This window comes from Nomascus leucogenys, chromosome 11, assembly GCF_006542625.1.
Source record: "Nomascus leucogenys isolate Asia chromosome 11, Asia_NLE_v1, whole genome shotgun sequence".
Taxonomy (NCBI): domain Eukaryota; kingdom Metazoa; phylum Chordata; class Mammalia; order Primates; family Hylobatidae; genus Nomascus; species Nomascus leucogenys.
In genome coordinates this window covers 2,342,879-2,368,188 of record NC_044391.1, presented here as the reverse complement: position 1 = coordinate 2,368,188, position 25,310 = coordinate 2,342,879, and the positions used below count along the sequence as shown (strand labels likewise).

General features: G+C 37.9%; 1 protein-coding gene across 1 annotated transcript in view; it reads left to right on the top strand.

The window, feature by feature from the left end:
• TMX4 (thioredoxin related transmembrane protein 4) overlaps positions 1-22,471 on the top strand; it is a 39,131-nt gene extending 16,660 nt beyond the window's left edge. Inside the window, exons 3-8 of the mRNA XM_003252546.4 lie at positions 1,554-1,599; positions 3,237-3,365; positions 7,033-7,078; positions 16,045-16,146; positions 19,607-19,670; positions 20,823-22,471. Coding sequence (XP_003252594.1) covers positions 1,554-1,599; positions 3,237-3,365; positions 7,033-7,078; positions 16,045-16,146; positions 19,607-19,670; positions 20,823-21,193 — 758 coding nt within the window. The 3' untranslated portion in view covers positions 21,194-22,471. The remainder of the gene's footprint in view (positions 1-1,553; positions 1,600-3,236; positions 3,366-7,032; positions 7,079-16,044; positions 16,147-19,606; positions 19,671-20,822) is intronic.
• The last annotated feature ends 2,839 nt before the right edge of the window (positions 22,472-25,310 follow it).

The following is a 25,310-nucleotide window of genomic DNA, read 5'->3' as shown; positions in this document are numbered from 1 at the left end:
GGCAATTTAGAATTGGAAGTATACTGTAGGATACCCTTGCTCCCCTCCAGGGTGAAATCCTGAGCAATGTGAGAGATGAAAATGCGCTTAGAAGTACTTGTTACAATCCTCAGTTGACCTATTTTTGGGTCATTCGCATTTATGTTATTAGTGACACAACTTTTTTTTCCAATGTACGATGACAAATTTTTGTAGTAAGTGTTTCTTTTTGTGACATTGACTTTTACTACTCCAGAGTACTGTGTTTCCTTTTAAATACAATTGAGATGTTTTGGAATCCACTTGGTCTGAAATGAAATAAAACACATAATTCTTTGAGAAGACTCATCATTTGTTACTAAATTGTGTTGAATGTGGATTTAATTTATAAAATGGGTGAAAGTAAATTTCCCATGTTATTAAAAGTAAAGCTTCAGTGTTTTGAATTGCAAGTTACCACAGAGATGTATGATTTGAGCAGCTTAGTTTGAATAGATATTTGATTTTGTCCACATTGTTCTATAGTGGGAAAGGCAGCTGTGATGGAAAATGTTAAAATGATGCCTCTGTCATTTTTCCATGTTGGCCAAGAGGATACTTAAGCTTTCATTCTCTTTACTCATTCTTGGTGCCCATGCAAATATTATTTATTTGTAACATTTAAAGGGCAAGGATCTGTTCTTTACTCCTAGTCTCATTCAGCATTTTTTTGCATACCTACTCTTTTTTTGATATTATCATTCTCTGTTTGTGGTTGTGATTGTGATTATTTGAATAAGTTATTTCCTTTTGCTACTAGACTGTAAGCTCTGTGAGAATAAAGGTTGCACATGTTTTTATTCATCCATGTGTCTTGGGCGGTAATCACAGTCTCTGGAACAAAGAAGGTGCTTGGTAAATATTTGTTGAGGTACTAAGGGTTTTATTTATCTTTGTCTTTACATGCACATAGCATAGCATTTGATGTGTACTTAGTGTTCAGTAAAGGTTTGCTAAAACAAATCGGAAAAAATATTTTTCACATACATATATTCCCTTTACAGTACTTACAGATTTTATAAATGTACAAACATTATATATGATCTTAAGCATTTCATATTACTTATTCTTTTTAAACTGATAACTGATGTAATCATACCTATCGTTTGTTGAGTCCTTCACTATGTACCCAGCACCGTGCTAAGCCTAATAATACTTGCCCTAATCTAACTTTAGAACCATTAAGTTAGGCTTTTATATACCCATTTTACAGAAAAAAGGTGACTGAGACTAAGAAAGTTAAATAATCTAAAGTTACAAAGTTAGTGAATGGGGAAGTTGGTATTTAACTTTGCAAAACCCTAGTTTGCATGACTCTAAATCCTATCCTTTCAGCCTTCTTACAATCCAAGTGATGCAAGTTGTATGTCAGTTACTAGAAAGTGTTAGGTAATAAAAATGGGTAGAAATGAAATTTCTGTAAGTCAGAGAAAATGGTAAATGTGAATCAATAATTGCAATGATTTTAATAATGTGATTATTGCTTTTTTTGGAGGACTTAAGTGTAACTTTTGTTCTGTTTATGCTTCTTGTAGGTTTGAGTGGCCGCTTCTTTGTCACCACTCTCCCAGCATTTTTTCAGTAAGTTTAAATAATCTTCTAATCTTGCAAAGATTAGAAATCAATAGATGTGTACCGGGAATTCTAAGTTGTCTTCCATGACCGCCACTCATTCAGCTTAACATGTGAGGGAAACAAGGCTGGTGTGCTCTGAGTGAGAGCTGTGACAAGAGAAGCTTTCCTGGACTGCTGCAGAGATGGAGGTCCTAATGTCAGGGGTAGATGGGCAGGAGAAGTCAGAGATTTCTCTGGTGATATCAGAGGTGGGGTAATTCTTAATATCTAAGTAGGAATGCATTAAGCCAACAAGGTAGGGAAAGCCTTTCCAGTTAAAGGAGATAGCATAAAAAAGCCCAAGAGAATGAGCTACCTTTTGAGAACTTCGAAATAGTTCTTTATGGCTGGGCCACAGGTATAGCTGGATCATGCTGAGTGATGAGGCCAGAGAGACTCAGGTACAGGCAGGGGAAAGACAAAGTAGTGGATTCCGGAGATACGTAGGAGGTAGGATCAGTGGGACTTGGTGATTGATTAGCCATGGGGAGGAAGAGTCTATGACTACCAACAGGCCATGTGTAACTAACTTGTAAATGCTATTGCCTGCCTTCAAGATTAGGAGCCATTAAACTAAGAGGAGGTTTGGAAGATAGAGACAAAAATCCAAAAGATAAGTGTGACTTGCCCTTGCCAGTTCCAAATGGAGAAGTCTAGGTACAATTTGATGTCAGGATCCAGAGTTCAGAAGAAAGATCTAGACTGGAGATACATATTGAGAATTCCTCAGCATTGAGGTAAATAACAATTGAAATGTATCTAGAGAGAACACGTATGGTGGGGAAGGGAAGCAGGTCAAGGATGGAACCTGGGATTGGCCAACATTAGGACATCTGCAAAGGAAGACAGTGAGTGAAGGAAATGGAGAAGGAATGCTCAGAGCAGTAGGAAGAAGTCCAGAGAGCTCCTGTCATAAAAGCCAAGCAAAAGGAAGAAGGAAGTGGTATTCAGCAGTGAATGAACAATGCCAGTAACAGGTGAAGGAAACAGAAATGGATACGGCACTTAGGGGTCATTGGAGACCCCCAATATGAGTGGTTTCAAGAGAGTCCAGGGAGCATAACCCCCAGTTGCACCAAGTAGTGAACGAGACCTAAAAAGGAGAAAACAGCAAGGCTAGACTCTTCCCTGGGGGCCCTGATTGCAGCAAGTAGGTGAGAGGGAGGCCAGGTTGAAGGGGGGTATGAGGTTTTTTGTTGATGTTTGAGGAGAGGGCCTTGAATGACATGAATTTGAAAATGTAGATACAATGTTTTAAACTTGATAACAATGGCTGTTTTGCTATTGTAAGAGAAAAATTAAAGTAATTGGTAGCGAAAATAATAAAAAGTAACTTGGCATATTAAACACTGCCAAGAACTCTGCTTTTAGTCACACATTGTACGGTGATAACATAGATTGTTAACGCTTTTAGGTTTGGATTTCTCACTTGTAATAAAGCTCATTAACACTTTCTGATTTATGTCTACGTATAGTTTTCAGTTGAGCCAATTTAAAATTGAAGTGGCGTTCAGATGTATCACCGATAGCTATTTTAATTTTTATTATCTGTAACATCTGTTATTTTAATGCATTTGCTTTCTACTTGTTTTCATAATTTATAGTGCAAAGGATGGGATATTCCGCCGTTATCGTGGCCCAGGAATCTTCGAAGACCTGCAGAATTATATCTTAGAGAAGAAATGGCAATCAGTTGAGCCTCTGACTGGCTGGAAATCCCCGGCTTCTCTAACGTAACTTAATTTTTTAATGACAAGGTGTTATTAATAAAACGGGAGGTTTTAAGTTAATAGCCTGTGGGTCTCGAAAAAGCCTATGTTTTTCTTCACATTTACTTCTGATTACCCAGATTACTGATGGCCATGCTTAGCCCATGCGGTGTTTCTGATTTTGTGACCCACATATGTTTCAGCTGGTTTTTAGTATACTGGGAATTAAGTAGCCAGATTTGAGTGGGTTACAGAACGCCTCTTTTCCAGCTTTTGCACTAAGCCACAATGACTATTTTTCTCTTTACAAAATATGGTATTGAACGTGATTTACCATTCTTTCTTCCTTTTAAGTTATTGATGAGACAGAGGAGTCACTCTTTATTGAATTAGAGTTTATGAAGGAATTGCTATTATATATTATGTGGAAAACAAAACCTGTAGAGTCTTTGGCTGCCTAGCAGAATACCACAGTGGATAGCTGTGGCCTTGATGGCAAACTGTGTAATACTTGGTGAGGTAGATTAGGCCAAACCATAACAACTTTTTCCACGGTTGGTTTTAATTTTGAGTGGATTGTCATATATATAGATAATTTTATATTAGTATATACAAGTGTAAGAAATTTCCCTACTGAAAAAGGAGCAAATCAAGCAATATTTCAGGAGTAAATCATCTAGTGGTATCTATATTAATATTAAGGAAACACATAGCTTACTCTAAAAACAACTCCTCTTGCATTTCATTCCACAACCATCTGAACACTGATTTAGCCAGATACTTTTCTAGGTGCTAGGTATTCCACACTGAACAAGACAGACATTCACCTCAGGTACAGAGAGTCATAGTCGGGACAAGGGTGGATAAAAAACACAACAACATATTTTACAAAGACGGGGGATAGCTATGGGGTTATGGACCTGCTCTTCTAGATGGAGGGAGTAGGAGACGTTTCTCTGAAGGGAGGCCTCCAGGTGAGATCTGAAGGATGGAAGGAACTAGCTTAGGCAAAGAGCAGAGGGTAGATTATTCCCAGGAATGGGTATGGCATATGCATAAGCCCCAGTTTGGAAAGGAGCTTGGTGTACTTAAGGAGCAGAATGGTGACCAGGGTCAAGCATAGTGAAAGGGAATGTAGTATGAGCTGAGTAAGAGGGGCAGGCTGAAGCCAGATCATGCAGGGCCTGTGGCCACAGGAAAGAAGTTGGAAGTTATCAGCACACACAAGGAGAAGGTGACCCTTAGGAGAGGAGATTGGAGAGGGCAAGAATGGATGAAGTGAGTCGAGCCTTAGAGTGGTAGCTTGTGTCAGGTGGCGGCAGTGGGGATGTGGCAATGGAGAGGCTGATTGGATTTAAAATATGTTTTGAAGGTAGGCTTGGCCAAGGTGAAGGAGAAGAAGTCTTCATTAATAAAAACTTAGAAGTTTCTGGTTTGAGTACATGATGGATCCTGGTACTTGTTATTGCCTTGGGCAAGAGAAAATTAAGGATTCTGTGTAAAACTTGTTGGGTTTGAGATGCAGACTTTGTAGAACTGTCACGTTGGATGCTGTATTAGTCCATTCTTGCATTGCTATAAAGGAATACTTGAGACTGGGTAATTTATAAAGAAAAGATGTTTCATTGGCTCTTGGTTCTACAGGCTGTACAGGAAGGATGATGCTGGCATCTGCTTGGCTTCTGGGGAGGCTTCGGGAAACGTATAATCATGGTGGAATGCAAAAGGGAAGCACGTAACATCACATGGCCAGAGTAGGAGCAAGAGAGAAGGATGGAGGCACCACAGAGCTCCTGAGAGCTCACTCACTATCAAGAGAACAGCACCAAGAGGATGGTGCTAAACTATTCATGAGAATCCGCCCCCATGATCCAATCTCTTTCCACCAGACTCCACCTCCAGCATTAGGGATTACAATTTGTTAGGAATAACCCTTACAATTTTAAGGAAATTGAACACTTGAACAAAGGATATTTAGCAAAGCAATTTTATTTTTGCGCAGAGGGGTGCCTTTTTGGCCAGTCGCCATGAGAGCACACTTGAACAAAGGGGTATGAGAGCCGTTATTTTTGATGCAAGTCTTGCCCCTGTATCCTTTTTTTATTGTCCGGGGTCCGGTGTATAATCTAAACTAATTTTAGTTGGCTAAACATTTGAATTTTTTTAGATAAGGTGGGCACGTAAAAGAAAGAGGAAAGGGGAAAGGTGTCTGTAGTGAGTCAGATAGTTTTTTTTTTTTTTTTTTTTTAAATAAGGAAAGGAATGTGAGCTGGTACTGATAACGCCTGGTACTGTGGTGTGCCTGGGCATTTAACAAAGGCAGAAAGGAAAAGGGAAAAAAAGAGAGGGGGTGGTTAACTCTGAATTAAAAGATTGATTAGGCTATTTGAAGAGAAACCTTATCATATCTCACAAATTGAACATATGATTTGGGTGGGAATACAGATTCAAAGCGTATCAGATGCATGGAACTGGGTCCCCATGAAGAATTCAGGAACACAAAAAACCTACAGACAATGTTGAGGTGAGGAGAACACCTAGAAAGATGGAAAAAGAGAAGAATACTTGGGGATGAGTCATGGGCCACCCCCAAATTAAGAACCTGTGTTGAGAAGTCAGCCAAAGGAAACTGAAAATGAGTACCAGAGAGGCAACATGAAAACCAAGGTCTGCCATCTTCCAGAAGCCAAATGAGAGTGTTCAAGAAGAAGGGCGTCGTCTCTTGTATCCCATGTTACTAAGAGGCAAAGGGAGATCAAGTCTGAGACATGGACATTGAATGAAGCATGGTGAGGTCATCATGGCCTTGACAATCAGTGTTCCTGTAGTGGTGAGGGTGGAAGCCAGATTTGAATGGATTAAAGGCACAGTAAAGAAGAAACAGCATGTGTAGAGTAATCTGGAGAAATTTGTCTGTGAAGCTGGAGGATCATGTGAGGTCCAGGGATACTCTTTTTAAAAGGTAAAAGAGAGTAGAGCATGTTTATATGCCAGTGAGACTGTTCTAGGAGAGAGAGAAGTTGCTTGTGCAGGAAGGGAGGATGAGAGAAAGAACCAAGTCCTAATAAGACAAAATGGATAGGATCCAAGGCACCAAGTGGAGGAATTGGACCGTGATAGGAGAGTTAGACTTTCCCTGTCATAACAAGAGAAGGTGGATGCAGGTGGACGCCAGGCTCAGATTTGGTAACGGGAAGATGAGAGAGATCACATGGTGGCTTCTGATTTCACAGTGACATGAGGAGTGCTTGTTAGCTGAGAGTACATGGGGATGGGAAGATGTGTAAGTTTTGAAGAGAAGGAAAAGGAAATGAGCTGTTATCTTAGTTAGAGCTTAGAAAATGCTGGACAGTATTAAGTGTCCACTTAGGTTTGGGACTATGAAGCAGAAAGAACTGTCATCTGGTTATGTGATGTTTTTTCCCCAGAGACATTCAGCTGCTCAGGGTTGAGATTTTTGCCAGGTAGGAACAATGAAAGGAGAAAGGACCAAGGAGTTGGAATAGATTTGCAGCAGAGTGATGCAAATGATAGCCACTTAATCTAAGCTCTGTAAGAACAGATATGAATCTGGGAGAGGGGGCAATATTTAGCAAGAAGTAGAGGGAAAAGGACCAGTCCTCCCGACCTGATTTTCATTTTTTTAAATAGTATATATGATCACTGTTTCTTCTCTTTATTTTTTTTTAAGGATGTCTGGAATGGCTGGTCTTTTTAGCATCTCTGGCAAAATATGGGTAAGTAATCTTAAATAAAACATTTATATTTGCAGAGAGGTTGTTAAGAATAAAAATACAGCTTTTAAGCAATAGGAAAACAAACACTTATAAGTACATTTATAATTTCACTTTTTTTCTTAAGCCATGCAACTACTCTCATGTGGGTTTCCAGTGGCAATGTCTTCATGTAGAAGGGCATAATCTAAACAGGAACCTGTAACTACTGTGTCAAAGTCTTATTTTTTAAAATCAGTGATGGAGTCTTTCATCCAAGCAAAAGGGCTTATGTGATTTTACTTTATCTTATGTATTTCTTTGTAGGCATATCTCCCTACAAAGGAAAGATTGTCTAAGCCTGAAAGTAGTTCTGTATGTCAGGGGTTAACAAACTCTAGCCTGTGGATGGGCTACCTGTTTTTGTAAATAAAATTTTATTGGAACACAGCTACATTTATTCATTACCTATTGTCTATGACTGCTTCCATGCTACAATGGTACAGTTGAATAGTTGTGACAGACACAGAGAATTGTGGCTCACAAGCCTGTAATGTTTACAATCTGGCCTTTAAGTAGTAGACCCCTGCTATATGTGATCGCATAATTTCTCTGAGTCATTTCAGTGGGTTAAAATTGTTATTCAGGTTTAATTTTTGTACCATTATATAATGTTGAGGATGTCCCATAACCTGTTATTTCCCTTCTCTGTAGGGGAGGACTAAATCCAACCAGATTGAACAGAATTGTTCTGGAGTTAAATATAGCTCAAAATATTTCAAAAAGTCTTAGAAGCGAGTCTCCCTATATATGTCTTTTCTATGCTGTGATTGTAGGTTATGGTGTCATGTTTGGAACATAATATTCAAAGAGTTTGTGAAGACTCTGTTTCTCATACACATTCATATATGTTGAAAGACATTTAAGAAAAACCTTTTGTATTCTACTTTCTCAGTTCCATTTATATTCTGCCTTGTGAGATAGAATACCTACCACAAGGTTTTTTGGTTGTTTTTTTTTTTACAACAAACAGAGGCTAATTGAAGACTTGGTTTCAGTCTTTCAGGTTAAAATTTAACTTTTTTGGCATTTGTCTATCACAGTAAACAATAACTAATATTTCCCCCCCTCCAGATAGTTTGAGTTTCATGTGGTTTCCTTCTGCTGCTTTCTTAACATTGGTGAGAACTTTAATCAAGGGCTAAGAATTATGAATTGCAAACTGGGAATTGAAAAGAGATTCTGCCTTTTGCAGTATGTCGATAATAAAGATTGACAAAGTCATGTAGCCTGCCGGCTGTTTGAGCCGTGTAGCATTATACTGTCTAATTCAACAGAAAAATTGTAATAGATGGTTGTCAGGCAGCATTGACTGTGAAATTTTAGCACCAAATCTATGATAAGTGCAATAGAATTTGTTCTGCAGGTTAAGAAGAGCTTAGATGGAAGCTGATTATGGCCTTCATTGACTGTAAAAGAGAAGTTTTACTTTCAAAGATGATAGCAGGGAAGATACATAATGGCTCAGACCTCATATAGCTTGTAATTTGGAACTTAGATAAACAAGTTTAAATAAGGAGTTACAGTTTTTCATTATGTGATGCAGATGATTACAATGTGTAACATTTAGAGTATGTCAAGGCCAGGAGTGGGTGTTTTATCTTTGTACACACAGTGCCCAGCTATGGGCAACACAGAGGTATTCTGTGTGGATGCATTAAACTGGAGAGAAAGAGCCGTTTGGAGAATAGGATGTGATCCATTTCTGAATAATGAATGAATATGTTTTTCTTAATGATTGAGAAGTAGAATATATGTGTTATATAAATGTATATTTATAATTTCTTTCCAGATATTTCCAAAAGGAACCAAAAATGATCATTTTATAAGATAAACTAGGCAGGGCACAGTGGCTCACGCCTGTAATCCCAGCACTTTGGGAGGCCGAAGTGGGCGGATCACGAGGTCAGGAGATTGAGACCATCCTGGCTAACACGGTGAAACCCCGTCTCTACTAAAAATACAAAAAATTAGCCAGGCGAGGTGGTGGGCGCCTGTAGTCCCAGCTATGCGGGAAGTTGAGGCAGGAGAATGGCGTGAACCCCTGGGGGGGCGGAGCCTGCAGTGAGCCGAGATCGCGCCACTGCACTCCAGCTTGGGTGAAAGAGCAAGACTCCTTCTCAAAAAAAAAAAAAAAAAAAAAAAGATAAACTAAAATTTGGCACACAAGTAATTACATTTTATAATTGTAAAATGTAGAATGTAAAATGTACAATTATATAAATGTATAATTGTAAAATAGTTTTATCTAGTATTAATAGCATATTTTTTCTTTTTTATAAGCGTTTGCATGGAATAATTTTTCTATTTTCAACCTTTTTATTATGTTTTAAGTAAATCTTATAAAAAGTATATAGCAGGAAATAATTCTTTTAACTGATGAATTTAATCCATTTATATTTATTGGGATCACGAAAACGTTTGTCCTGATTGTAGGGTGTGTATATGTAGGGGAATGGAAGAGAGTTGCACATAAAAGAACGCAAGTGATACAGTGTTATTTGGATCTCCGTGTGCGTGTGTGTGTGTGTATGTGTGGACATTACCTTAATAATTTGTGAAATCTGATACTGCCCTCCATATCAGCATGTAGCCTCCCCAAGCCTCTTGCCAACTTTTGTGGTTTATTCTTAGAAATAAGTCTCATCCTTTCATCAAATTTCTAGGTAGGTCTCTTGCCACCTGTATTTCTAGAATTTGGCTCTTGTCCTCCTATTTATAAGGTATATAATCTCTGACCTGAAGAGACCCAGTCCTTGGCTACCCATCAGGTCTCTGGTTCCCACTTCCACCTTTAGTTATGGTCTTGCCTTCCTGTCTTTATAAAGCCACTTACTCAGCCAATCCTTCCAGCTGACTGCCCTGCCTGCTCAGTTAGCTCATTCAGCTGACTCTTCCTTTAGTCACAGTTCTTCAAATCAATGTTGAATGTATAATTGTGGCAAACTTAATTGTTTTTTAACTCATGTCTAGATCATATGAAACTACAATGCAAATATATTAATAATGAACAGAAGAAACAACTGTACATGGTGAGACAGAAATAGACTAGGGATGGGAGGTGGAAGCAAAAAAGTGTAAAGTCTCAGAGAAAGAAGATTTAAAAAGTGGAAGAAAGAAAGACGTAGAATGGCTAATGCCAGTGAGACAAGATTGTTTATGCCTGTCCATAGTCTCTTTATCCTACTGAAATATCTGGATACATGTACAGATAGAAATCAGTCTTTCCTCAGCAACAGTCTTCCCTGGATGGGTAGCTGGTCAGATGTTAAGCATATCTACAGGGAAGATAACAAAACAGTATAATGGATGGTTATATGGCATTTTTGTTTGTATATAGGAAAATGCTTAGAAAGAGATCAACAGTAGTTTTCTCTGATATGGGTGATTTTTAAAAACCTTTTTTCTATAACTTCTGTTTTTTTCTGTAATGAAAAAATGAAAACAATATATTTAGATCACAGCCTATTGAACTAGTAATTATCTAGAAGATGTCTAGAAGATCAGAGATATATCTAGAAGATCAGAGTCTACTGAATTAGTGATTCCTTAAGGGGCTTGAGTTTCTTTCTGCCTTAGAAGTGAAGCCAACTTGCTAGGTCGCACATTCTGGAGATAAAATCTGGTCCTCAAGATTCTAGGATCCCCTGGTGATGAGACATTCACATGGCCGAATTCCTATCAACTCAGGAGTTGGTTTGGTTTGCATTTGGACTTCTTAAGTTTATACCAACCTCCCCTATGTTCTTGCTTGAGTGAACCCTTGAGGTGAGAAAGTCCCTTGAATAGTCTTATGAGGCAGTTCCTGTCAGCTTCCTGCTGTTACCCTGAAACCCAGGGATCCTCGATATGTCATTCATACCACAATATGGACAAGAGTAGATGATCTCTAGTGTTCTTTCCATCACTAAATTTAAATTTTCTTTCCAATTCAGTCACGATGGCGCTCACCTGTATATTTTAATTTTTATATAAACTCACAGAAGTAATTACCTCATTAGCTGTTAATATCTATCCTCACAGATAGTCTCAACATTTTACCCATCTCACAGATGGAGTCACTGAGGCCTAGGAGATGGGACAGTTAGAGGAGTTTCTCAGAGAGTTGACATCTTCAAAGGACAAAATTGATTTTGATTTTATATTTTAGTAGCAATATCCAATTTCTTTAAAATTGTATGCAACTTAAAGTGACTAAATGAAAAATGTTAATACTCTAATGGAGGGTACAAGGTGAGGTGAATATCATAAAAGCAATGTGCAGAAGATTGAACTTCAGGAAGCATCACTGCCAAGTCTGGTAGCATAGTTAGGATTAGAAGTCCTTGGGTTTTGTGTGTGGCACATGTGTGAAGAGAGACTGTCCAGTATTCTGTCTTCCCTCTTTTCACAGTTGGCGACAGTGCTAGAGTGGCACTATCCTTCTCTTCCAGAAACACATCATTGTTTCACACCTTGTGTGTAGGCCCCTGAATCCTATTTTGTTTTCCTGCCATAGACTTGTTCCTAGAACCCTTTGAGTGCCTAGTGCAGAATCTGGTACCTAGTTAATATGTTTGATAATTGCTTTTTGTTAGTTATATGTATTAATCATTATTGTCTTCATTATTTTACTTTTCCCTTCTCTTTATAGCCAACATGGAATACTTTAACTTTTGTTATTTTTTTTAGCCAATGCTGATAGCAGGCTTAAAATAGGGTTCCGTGGCAGTCCCTCAACATATAGGTTGAGCATCCCCAAATCCAAAAATCCAAAATCCAAAATGTTCCATAATCTGAAACTGTTTGAGCACCAACATGACACTTAAAGGAAGTGCTCACTGGAGCATTTTGAATTTCCGATTTTTGGGTTTGTGATGCTCACCTGGTGAGTGTAATGCAAAAATCCAAAAAAATCAGAAATCTGAAGCATGTCTGGTCCCAAGCATTTGGAATAAGGGATACTCAACCTGTATATGCTTTTGCAAACTAAGTTTAGCATTTAAATGTATTTAAAGCATTTTTTATTGAATTTGGTGAATCTCTGCTGCTCACTGATAATATAGGATGTAACTTCCCTTTCCTAAATGTTACTGTTGTTTTGAGAGGATGTAGGCATATGGCAGATTTTAGCTAAAATAAGATGTGCTGCATCCTTGGGAGGACAATCCGTGTGATAGATGCTACCTTCCCTTTTTATTAGAATGACGTCACAGAAGACTTAAGGCTTTATTTAAAATATCTGATGATGAGAATTAAAAGCCAGGATTTAGACTAGAGAAGAACAAAGTGTATTTTAAAACTTGAAAACATTCTTCTGTGATTTACATAGCATGTCTCTTCTCAATGTTTTTTTCATATAAAAATGTTTTCAATGTTTTGTAGAATGTTATAGTGAGACAGTGGTGCACATCTGTAAGGTACCTTTCATAGATCCTACAAGAGGCTGCAAGGTTATGTTTTGTTACAAGTGCTGAGAGCTAAAGCATGAAAGAGGTGAACCCTTGGCCATCACTGGAGAGTCTTTTCTAGCTGTTTCCTTGCAGGGAAGATATTTTGGGGATTCTGATCTGTGTCTGAAAGAGATAAATGGCTTGTTCCAGAACTCCTCAGAGAGTATATACTATGACACAGGTGAACTCTAAATCCAAAGGCTCTCTGTCCTTCAGGGCCAGTCTAGGTTTGAATGAGACTGTGCAACACTGGGCTGGACGAGTGGGTGTGACTAAGCAGTATTTAATCCAACCTGCAGTAGTTTAGACTTCCAGAGGGAGTGCTTGCCTTTCTAGGGAGGGAAGGCTCTACCTCAGATGCATGGAGGCCTTGGCTTGGCTGTCTTCCTTAAGTCTATCTGACCACTGATTAGAATGCTCTTCTCATTTATTCTGTTGTAATGATGTTTTAATTTCATCTTCTCACTCAAATATGTAGGTAGCCAAAAGTTAGCTCTAACTTAATGATGTATTATGATAGTATAAGGTATCACACCCATCAGATGACATTTTAGTGCATTTTCAGTGAACAGACTAAGATACTTTTTTTTTTTTTTTTTTTTTTGAGACAGAGTCTCGCTGTGTTGCCCAGGCTGGAGTGCAGTGGGGCAATCTCAGCTCACTGCAACCTCCGCCTCCCGGGTTCAAGCAATTCTCCTGCCCCAGCCTCCCAAATAGCTGGGACTACAGGCACCCGCCACCACGCCCCACTAATTTTTGTATTTTTGTTAGAGTGGGGTTTCACCATATTGGCCAGGCTGGTCTCGAACTCCTGACCTCGTGATTCACCTGCCTCGGCCTCCGAAAGTCCTGGGATTACAGGCGTGGGCCACCGCACCCAGCCCGAGTAAGATACTTTCTTAATTCATCTAGTACAATAGTATAAGGTATCATGCCCATCAGGTTACATTTTTGTGCATTTTCAGTGAACAGCATGGGATATTTCCTTGGGGTAAGCACATATAATTTTGAACAAGGATCAGTTTTCCACAAGTGAAAACTGTCATTTTTCCTGGTAATTAAAGAAACAGAAACACAATGATCTAAAACTGAATTGGATTTTATTTAATAAGCTATTTCTTTGGAAACATATATAAAGCAAAACTTCAAGGACATGATACCACTAATCCTAACACTCATAAGGGGCTTTAAAGCCATTGTAGACTCAGACAAAGTAAACAGATAAATATTTATATCTGTAGTTGTGAAAGTACAACCTGATTAATGAATAGTTACTAATAATGACCTAAAAGACCAGAAGATGGCAGAGTTTCTCCAAGAAACTCAAATCCCTTTAAAGAGGAAATTGATACAAGAAAATTGAAGTGCAGCTTATTAAAATAAGAGAATGTTTTGAAAGTACTGTTTGAGTCAGAATGCAATGCTTCAAAAGCAAATGATTTAATGAAATTAAAAAATAATTTAGAAAGTTTCTTGAGAGTTGCATTAATCATTTATTTTGTGGAAAGGGCATGAGATACTGTATAGAAGGACTTAAAACTGCACATTATTTTTCCTAACCATACAAGTAAGATAAATCAGCAGATACTTATAAAGCAAGTTCTAGAATACATTCATGGGTTGGCACAGAGGCAGATTGACTTTGACCATCTTCTAATTCTTTGGCACGTTTCAGGGTTTAATCTTGATGATACTGAGTCCTCCGAGAAAAGCATAAGTTTAATACACAGTATTTTCTAAAGTAGGAAACTATACAGTAAATTTTAAAACTTCCTTTGAAAAGAGTTTGAATGAAATGATGTTTTGATATCTGAAATACGCCTTTTGCTTGCTGAGTTGTAAAATGCTACGTTACTTTTTTTTTTTTTTTCCTTGAGATGGAGTCTTGCTCTGTCGCCCAGGCTGGAGTGCAGTGGTGCAATCTCAGCCCACTCCCTCCGTCTCCCGGGTTCAAGCAATTCTCCTGCCTCAGTCCCCTGAGTAGCTAGGATTACAGGCGCTTGCCACTACGCCCAGCTAATTTTTGTATTTTTAGTAGAGACAGGGTTTCACCATGTTAGTCAGGCTGGTCTCGAACTCCTGACCTCGTGATCCGCCCGCCTCGGCCTCCCAAAGTGCTGGGATTACAGGCATGAGTCACCGCATCCGGCCAAGTTACTCTTAATAAACAGTTGTCCTGGCTAAACACACACTGATGACCAGTGCCATCAACAGAGGACAGATGCCAGCTTTACAATTTGAGAGTGTGTTTGCCTTTCCTATGAATAAGTAGCTCAGGCATTTGATGCATCTTTTCCTTATTTAACAAATACTGATTGAACACTTTGATTCCGTGTGTCAGTGTTTAAAATACTGGCTGCATCTTTAGCTGTATCTCTTCTGCTGAATAAGAAATTGTAGAGAGATATTTCAGATTTTGCTAAATCAGTTTATAAGCTTTTTTATCAGTCCAAATTAAGCCAGAATAAAATGTTATTTAATTGCATTGACATAAACTAAGAACCAATGGGAGTGATTTAGATTTTGAGAAATAGGAAATTAAAATAGAAACTTGGACTTATTTTCATCAACCTTACTGGTTCTAGGGAAGTCATTGTCTTTACCTCACTTGCTGATGACATTTGGAGCCATGTCATCCTGTGTCCAGTAGTTGCTTAAATTTTAATGGCCATTTTTGAAGCTGTCAGGGTCTTAAACAAATGACTAAGTCGTTGTGAGGAAGCATGGCTCCTGCAACTCTACATCTAAGTAGGTTTTAACTTTGAAATAGCAAGTTCATATCTGTTAATTTCTTTATGATTTAGCATGTAAATACTTTCTAGCTGTGATTATGTCCCTTCACTCATTTTTAGAGTGTTTGTCATCAAATAGAGTCTTAGGGAACAGTAAGCATGAAGGGATGGGATATACACTCTATTCAAAGACTGCTGGAATCTCATTTGCTCATAATTAACCAGAAAAACTGTTTCTTTTGTCTACTGTTACATTTTATGTTTTCCGGTAATTTACTAAACTTTGAAAGGATAAATAGGTGTAGAGCAATGAGAGTCTAATTAGAAAAAAGAGGTATGGAGACATTTTAAATGGTTGACATTCTGTAAGTCATAATTTAGTTTTACTAAAAAGTCAGAGGCCCAAAAAGTTTACTTTTTTTAATGAATGCCCTATTATAAGTAACCATTGAGATATATATACTTATTAGGGGAGGAGGGCCAGAAGCATCCATCATGATGGAAGAAAGGACTATCAAAACGATTCTACCAGAATTCTATCCAGATTATGAACTCTAAGCAAGTGTAACTTTTTTTTTTAGTAATGACCTTAATTACTATTCTCAGTTTCCCAATATTATAAAATTGACTTGTTCTTTAAGAATCATTTAGATATATAAACCTTTGTGGGAACCTATGTATATAGAAACAGCAGCTAGAGAGGGAGATTGAAATATTTTTGGTTCTCTTAAAAATTAATATTTTATTTTTTTTCTTCTGATTCCAGCACCTTCACAACTATTTCACAGTGACCCTTGGAATTCCTGCTTGGTGTTCTTACGTCTTTTTCGTCATAGCCACCTTGGTTTTTGGCCTTTTTATGGGTCTGGTAAGAGATAATACCAAATCTTTTTCTATCTTTAAGGCAAAATGGATTTCGTGTACAACTAAATGGCAGCCAAGAAAGAAAAAGCACATAAAAAAATAGTATTTTGTGTAATCTAAGTAGTTAAATAGCATTTGCTTATTTTAGACTGCTTTCAATGGTAATGTGAAATATAATAGACAATTTATTAAATTCTTATCCCCTAATCTTATCCCTTAAGTATTTTGAAGATGTGTGCTGCCTAGACTATAGACAGTGATAAAGAAAAAAAAAAAAAAAAGAGACCGTACTTGAATTGATAGTTTCTAAGACAACTGAGTCAGCTGTGATTTCACACATTACCTACTTAATTAAAACACTGTAGTGATAAGGCCAGTGTTTTGAATTCATTCCTTGGGTAGATGCAAGATTTTTGTTGTTGTTGTTCTTATCCTCTAGTTAAACTAATCCTGACTAGCTGCTTATGCATACACTCTGGTTTTCCTGAGACAGATAATGTAGTTAAAACAACACAATTATTCTTTGGGCATGAAAATCAGTATGCAGTATATATCTGTGTATTTTCTCCCCTGGTATTTCAGGCAAGAGTTGAATAATAAATTTATTTATCTAACTATATAGGCGACTATAAATGTTCAGCACGTTGTACTTTTTGTTATTTTTTTATTTCTCTTAACCTAGTCTTGATGAGTTTGATTGCATTTTAAACCCTAATTAAACCAAAAAGTTTTTAAAAACCTTTATATTGTATACTAATCACATAGTTCCTAAACACTGTAATGGGAATAATTGATGATTACCAAAAATTTATGTCAAAGAACAGACTTTAAGATAAGATTATCTTAAAGTCTCTCCTTATATTTTATAATGAATTTTGGCTCTTTAGCAAGTTCTTCTTAAGAATGTTAACAATTGACTTATAGTAAGTCATAACCTCAAGAGGCCAAGGAGGCTGGATTTGACTTTTCCATGAACATGCTTAATACATATCATGGCTTATCTTTGAAACTTGGCTCCTGATGTTAACTTCAGGGATAGGAATGGGGCTTACTTAGATATCTGTATATGTCCTTCATTAGGTCCTGGGTATGTTCTGTTCTGTTGCATTAATCTTTTTGCTAATTAACATGTCCCCATTGCTCTCATCTAAAGGGATTCAACACCGGATATAAATAGAATGTGATTGTCTGTGCTTCTCCCATCTGTTGTCTGGTGCTAGATTTTATAGCGATATATTTTGGGGCTACCATAGTGTGAGGTTCTTGTAGGGGGAACAGTATGAGGTCCTAGGCGAGTCAGTGATGGAGTTCTAGGGAATGTAGGTTGTGTGTGAACCTGTTGGAAGACTAGTGAAAATGCTTAGAATTTTAGAATATTATTTTTGATGTTGACTTTAAGTCCATGAAATTGAGTCAGGCCTGCCTGCCTATGCCTTAGATTCCTTTGGAAACCTAGATTCAGATAATCAGTGCAGACAGGTTATTGGAGGCTTGGCCTGAAGAAAGGAGAGAGTGATTCTAGCCTGTTCAAGTGATTAAGTGAGATAGACTACCCTTCCTTAATAAGAAAGTAACTTTATTTAACAAAATATTATTAACTTTATTAACAAAATAATAATTTGAAAGCATATGAATCATAAATTTAAAAAGATTCATACATTTATTGTTAATGAGTTTCCAAAAAATAACAAAACACATATCTGTGTTCAAAGTGCCTGTTATAGGCTGGGCACAGTGGCTCAGGCCTGTAATCCTGGCACTCTGGGAGGCCGAGGCAGGTGGATCATTTGAGCCCAGGAGTTTGAGACTAGCCTCGGCAACATGGTAAAACCCTGTCTCTACAAAAAATACAAAAATTAGCCTGGCATGGTGGCACACACCTGTAGTCCCAGCTACTCGGGAGGCTGAGAGGGGAGGATCACTTGAGCCCAGGAGTTCGAGGCTGCTGTGAGCCATAATCTTGCCACTGTACTCCAGCCTGGGTGACAGAGCTAGACCCTGTCTCAAAAAAAAAAAAAAAAAAAAAAATATATATATATATATACACACACACACACACACACACACACACACAGAATGCCTTTTCTATAACTGTTCAGTATATTAAACACACAACTGCTAGAATTTTTGCCTTTAGTAACCTTTAATTTCTTATGTACTTTCAACTTCTGTTTTGTGAGAGTTATACAATTTGAAACAGCTGCATTCTTATTCCATGTTAAATCATCTATTCCAGAATGACATTTTTATTAACTTGTAGGATGATAGAAAAGTGTTTCTCAATTGTTTTCATATCTTAGCCACATAGAGAATATTTGTGTAGCATGCCAGGGTAAAGGTATACTGAGGGACAAAGCTGCCTGAGGCTGGCTCTGAATGGCCCAGACTCCTTGAAGGATGACATGTCTGTTGGGAAGCTAGGATCTAAATTTTGTGGGTTTTTTTTTGTAACCTCACCAACTGAGTCAAAATTAAATGAGTAAGTTAGACTAAACCTGAGATAAAATTGTTGAGTATACAATTTTCCAGAATAGAAGAGTAGGATAAATTAAGGTGATGGATATGGTAATTACCCTGATTTGATCATTATACTGTATATACATGCATTGAAACATCACATTGTACCCCATCAGTATATATAGTTACTGTGTGTCAATTATAAATAAAAAAGAAAAGTCAGAAAAAAACATTTTGTCCTGGAATAGCCAGTAAACATGTAACTATCATCACATTAAAAGGTAAGGGTTTTCAAACCTGAATCATTTCAGATGGAATGTTTTTATTATTTTTTATTTTGATTTTTTTTTTTTTCTTTGTTGTTCAAATTGATTTAATGGCTTAGAGCTTATTGTTCCCCAACCCACCAAGCCTTCCTGCAACTCATTGCCCCACCTCCTGGGTCTCCTCAGTTTGACATTCAGGGCTTTCTCTGGATCCAAGAGGCCCTATGGAGACCCAACTTAGTTTAGCTTAGAGCAGCCAGGCGGTGCTGCTGTTCTCTCCTGACTGCCCAGGGCATTAAATGCCTCCTCCTTCAAAGTCATCCTCAATCCTTCCCCACCCACAGCTGGCTGTAACATTTGTGAAATGTTCTTGTATTCAATCAGGGGCATTGGTGAGGGGCAGCCTATATACAGAGTGGTTTGGTTGTCCAGAATAGTGTATTTTAAAAGACTTGGTTCATAGTGTCTATCTTCTTATACCTGCTTGGTTCATCTATTTATAGTGGGTTCTCTGTAGACTTTTGGCTTTGTGACCACTTTCTAAATTAATATTTTCCTGTATTATGTCACATTTGAAAAGTAGGAAATTCTTAATTATATCCTTGTCTCTTGTGAAGACTTTTGACTAGCTGCTAATTATTAGTCTAAGAATATCTGATTATAGAAGCAAGGCCTAATTTTGAGGCCCTTTGGTAATAAATGTCCTATCTATTCACTGTAAAATCACTTTTTTCCTTCCAGGTCTTGGTGGTAATATCAGAATGTTTCTATGTGCCACTTCCAAGGCATTTATCTGAACGTTCTGGTAAGTATGATAAGCTCCTGTGATCTAGAGTGTTTTTGGAATTCTGTGATGTGCCTTTTTGTGCTCATACAGATAGTGGGTTTTCTCTGTGATTTACTAGGTGACCAAATCATCACTACCAAATTTCTTAAAATATGTTTTCTAGGTAGATTTGAACAAAATTATTTTTCTCCCTTTCTTAAATTAGGAAATATTTCATTTTGGCAATTGCTTTTTCTTTTTAAGTATGTGCTCTTCATTAATCAGTGTCATATTTTCCTTTATTCTAACTAGAACTAGAAGGGAAGAAGGGAAACTCAATATATATTGAGTCTGCTGTGTACTAGTAACTCTCCTAAGTCCTTTGAAAGCAGTCTTCCCAAATCCTTGCACTGCTCCACACTTCTTCTGGGGCCAGGTGCCCCTGGATTTGCATGTCTTTATTCCAGACTATTTTTGAGACTGCATAAAGATGTTCATGAGACTTTCTAATTGTTGAATTTTATGTGGGAGTTTAAATAAGCTCATGTTTCTTTTTAGTTCTTAAAGTTTTTGAGGCTTTGAGACTTCCATTGATAATTTGAAAATATGATTCTTAGAATTCTTAAAATAGAAACCCAATATCAAGCATTTTAGGAAAACAAATGAAAATTTATTAGCTCACATAACTGAAAAGCCCAGGGACATTCTAGCTTCAAGAGCAGCCCGAGTGATGTTAGGTTTCTCTTTCTCTGTGGCTTTTTCATAAGAGCTGTTGATAGTCCTTGCGCATTTTCTCTGTTTAAAAATCCCTGAAGAAAAACAGGCTTTTTCTCCTGACTCTGGCCCAGAACCCCTGGGGAGTACTTTGAGTGGCTTAGCTTGTCACATTTCTGAACCAATCACCATGACCAATAGGGTCACTGAGCTTTCTACAGGACACAAAATACAGAGCGTAAAGGAAACTTTGCCCTTGCTGCCCACATGCCCTGCTGAAGTCATTATGGTCCATGAAATCTCCAGAGACAGATGGAGAAGCCCTAAATGGGGCTAGGATGCCAACCAGAGAATCTGTCCTGTGTGACCATAGCTTCAAGATAGAAAAAACTGTCACTTACCCTCTATTTTTATTTCACTCAATTGATTACTGAATTACCATTGTTTATTCAGAGGATATTCCTCTTCCCTCCACAGAGCAGAATCAGAGGTCAGAGGAGGCTCATAGGGCTGAACAGTTGCAGGATGCAGAGGAAGAAAAAGATGATTCAAATGAAGAAGAAAACAAAGACAGCCTTGTAGATGAGGAAGAAGAAAAAGAAGATCTTGGCGATGAGGATGAAGCAGAGGAAGAAGAGGAGGAGGACAACCTGGCTGCTGGTGTGGATGAGGAGAGAAGTGAGGCCAATGACCAGGGGCCCCCAGGAGAGGACATTGCGACCCGTGAGGAAGTAGAGCCTGAAGAGGCTGAAGAAGGCATCTCTGAGCAACCCTGCCCAGCTGACACAGAGGTGGTGGAAGACTCCTTGAGGCAGCGTAAAAGTCAGCATGCTGACAAGGGACTGTAGATTTAATGACGCATTTTCAAGAATATGCACCAAAACAGTATGTCAGCTTCCCTCTGGCCTGCAGTTTGTACCAAATCCTTAATTTTTCCTGAATGAGCAAGCTTCTCTCTTAAAAGATGCTGTCTAGTCATTTGGTTTCATGGCAGTAAGCCTCATGTATACTAAGGAGAGTGTTTCAGGTGTGACAATCAGGATATAGAAAAACAAATGTAGTGTTGGGATCTTTGGAGACTGGGATGGGAACAAGTTCATTTACTTAGGGGTCAGAGAGTCTTGACCAGAGGAGTCCACTCCCAGTCCTAATCAGCACCTTCCAGAGACAAGGCTGCAGGCCCTGTGAAATGAAAGCCAAGCAGCAGCCTTGGCTCCTGAGCATCCTCAAAGTGTAACGTAGAAGCCTTGCTTCCTTTTCTTGTGTAAAGTATTTATTTTTGTCAAATTGCAAGAAACATCAGGCACCACAGTGCATGAAAAATCTTTTACAGCTTGAAATTGAAAGGGCCTTGGGTATAGAGAGCAGCTCAGAAGTCATCCCAGCCCTCTGACTCTCCTGTGTTATGTTTTATTTCTTACCTTTAATTTTTCCAACTTTTCCACCATGGGCATTCAGGCTCTCCACTCTTCACTATTATCTCTTGGTCAGAGGACTCCAATAGCAGCCAGGTTTACATGAACTGTGTTTGTTTATTCTGACCTAAGGGGTTTAGATAATCAGTAACCATAACCCCTGAAGCCATGACTGCCAAACATCTCAAATGAAATGTTGCAGCCATCAGAGACTCAAAAGGAAGTAAGGATTTTACAAGACAGATAAAAAAAAAATTGTTTTGTCCAAAATATAGTTGTTGTTGTTGATTTTTTTTTTAAGTTTTCTTAGCAATATTTTTCAAGCCAGAAGTCCTCTAAGTCTTGCCAGTACAAGGTAATCTTGTGAAGGAAAGGTGAATACTGTTTTGTTTTGTTTTCATCTCAAGGGGTTCCCTGGTTCTTGAACTACTTTAATAATAACTAAAAAACCACTTCTGATTTTCCTTCAGTGATGTGCTTTTGGTGAAAGAATTAATGAACTCCAGTACCTGAAAGTGAAAGATTTGATTTTGTTTCCATCTTCTGTAATCTTCCAAAGAATTATATCTTTGTAAATCTCTCAATACTCAATCTACTGTGAGTACCCAGGGAGGCTAATTTCTTTTAAAAAAAAAAAAAATCTATCCATCTACTTCTCTCTTACCTGATTTATGTGTTAGAATAAATCCATGAAATTAGATTCCAAGCATACAAAAGATGCCTAAAAGTTAGAATAAATTCATGAAATTAGATTCCAAGCATACAAAAGATGCCTAAAGTTGATTCTATGCCCCTTGGATCCAGACAGAATAATGAGTAGAGGTTTATGAAATTCTAAAAGTTTCTGTCATCTTTAAAAAAGCACATGCAGTATATTTCTATCTGGCTGTTTAGATAACCCTTTCCTTTTATTAATTGTGAGCAGGGAGCTCACTGGTGGGGGAGGTTCTGAAACTCTCTGCCCTCCTGTGGTTGAATGAAGATATGTTGCAAGACTTGCACAAAGGAGGTTATTCTTCTGACAGCATCAACTTTTAGAGATGGTTCTTTTTCATCTTTCCAATTCAGTTACTTGACAGTCTCCTTCCCCAGTATGCTGAAGTTTGTTAAGAGTCACCAGTAATTGTGCTTCTCAGACAGTAGCGCAGCTTCAAGATCGAGGCCATCACTGGGCTGATGGACTGGGAGAACCTTGCCATGTACCTGCCTATTTTCTGCCCCCTTAGTCACTGCCCATTTCCTGCCCCCTTGGTCGCTGACACACCTTCACCCAAAGTGCCATGGTTCTGATGGTGGCAGTTCCATCTCCCTGACATCAGGAAGCTTTTCTGGATCAGAGCAGAGGGGAGCCTGCCTGCCCTCGTGTCACTGGATTTCTTTCTCTTATGATCAGCTGAAACAGAGTTTTCAAAGAATAGTAAACTCAGGTTCAGAGGTACTATGGAATAAGAATGGTTTTATAGTTTGGCTTTTCTATATGATGCCTCCCCTTCAAACTGAAATATTCATTTTTTTAGTGGAGTATTTGACTAGAGGGGAGGAAAGGCAGAAATACAGTCTACACTGGCTTTTACAAATGTAAAGCCAATTTCCAACCAGACCCCAAATAGTACAGGTTGAACATTCCTGTTCCAACAATCCAAAACCCCAAATGCTCCAAAATCTTAAACTGAGTTCCAACATTCTTCAGAAGTGGAAAATTTTACACCTGACCTCATTTGACAGGTGGCAGTTACAATGCAATCAAAACTTTGTTCCATGCACAAGATTATTAAAAATATTGGATAAAATTACCTTCCAGCTATGTTGCATAAGGTGTATATAAAACAAATGAATTTTGTGTTTAGATTTGGGTCTACTCCCAAGATACCTCATTATATATACAAAAATCCCCAAATCCAAAAACATTTGTAACCCTTCTGGTCTCACACATTTTGGATAAGGGATATTTGACCTATATCTAATAAGAAAAATGTATTCTCTTTTTTTTTTTTTTTTTTTGATATGGAGTTTCACTCTTGTCGCCCAAGCTGCAATGGCACAATCTTGGCTTACTGCAACCTCCGCCTCCCTAGTTCAAGGGATTCTCCTGCTTCAGCCTCCCAGGTAGCTGGGATTACAGGCATGTACCACCATGCCTGGCTAATTTTGTATTTTTAGTAGAGACGGGGTTTCGCCATGTTGGTCAGACGGGCCTTGAACTCCTAACCTCAGGTGATCCGCCTGCCTCGGCCTCCCAAAGTGCTAGGATTACAGGCGTGAGCCACCACACCTGGCAGAAAATGTACTTTCTTTCTCAGCAATACTTTAAAAAAATTGAAGGGTGAGGAAAAAAACATCTTGGAGAAGAGGACCCATTAAAACTTTAAATATCTGTGGGAACCATTTTTCCTGATTTTCTCTTTTTTAACATCATGGCAAAGATGGTTTTTTTTCCAAATGACCTGATAAGTACATAACTAATTTAATTTCTTTCCACTTGAAGATTTTAGGTTTGTTTTCAATACTTAATTAATATAAAACTAAAGGAGAAAAGTCAACCTAAAATCATTTAAACTTAAAATTATGTGAACATTTCAATAAGAGTTTGTGGATTTTTTCTGTAGATAATATATTTGATCCAGAACTCAAGTGCATGGAAACATGATTTTGATTTTTAAAATCTAAAAAAAAAAAATTAAAATCATGTTTCCCTCTATTGCAATATCAGTTATTTAGTCACAGAATGGTATTTTATGTAAATTAAAATTAGGTGAATGCAATGCAGGTAACTGGTTTTGGAATGGGAATGTGCAGTGCTTTATGTTTGGGGAGTTGGAGCAGGGTACCTTTTCATCAATTAGAAGGAAAGTTTGAAACTTCTGATTACCTTTATATTGGTTTCTCTTATTATTTATCTCTTGCTAGATCTGCTAAACCAACCCAGCTTGCTCAGAGATCTCATATTGAAGCAACATACAGGCAATCCACATCTTTCTTTCCCTTTGAAGTACAGTCATCGGATGGGATGAGGGACAGGGCCTGTTGGGTTCACAGGGCCTTGCACTGCATGGGCACATACTTAAAAGCTCTTCTTGTGCATGGAATCCCTGTCTGTTAGCCACAGGCCTCTGTAACGCTATACATTCAAAATAACTACTGTAGTAGAAAATAGATAAGCTTCAGCTGAGTTAGCTTTTGATTGTGGAAAAAAACAAAATTTGACTTTTTATGGCCAAAATTCCTTGTTGACAGCTGTGATATTCTGATACGATTTGGGAATATGTCAGTCTACAGAACCTGTATCCTGTAAAAACTCCTTTGGGGTAGATGATAAAAGTCATTTTTAAGGCAAGTACTTACCATGTAACTTTTTATTACCAAATGCATCAGTAGTGGAGCTGGTATGTTGTTTTATAGGATGGAAACATTAAAAGTCCAGAGAAAAATAAATTTTAAAAAAAGATGGAAAAGATAGGGTAAACCTGAGATTTCAGCATAAAATCTTGAGTATGAAGTGAGAGAAAGAAGAGGGAGGCTGGTTCTCTTGCTCATATCAATAGGCTATCTG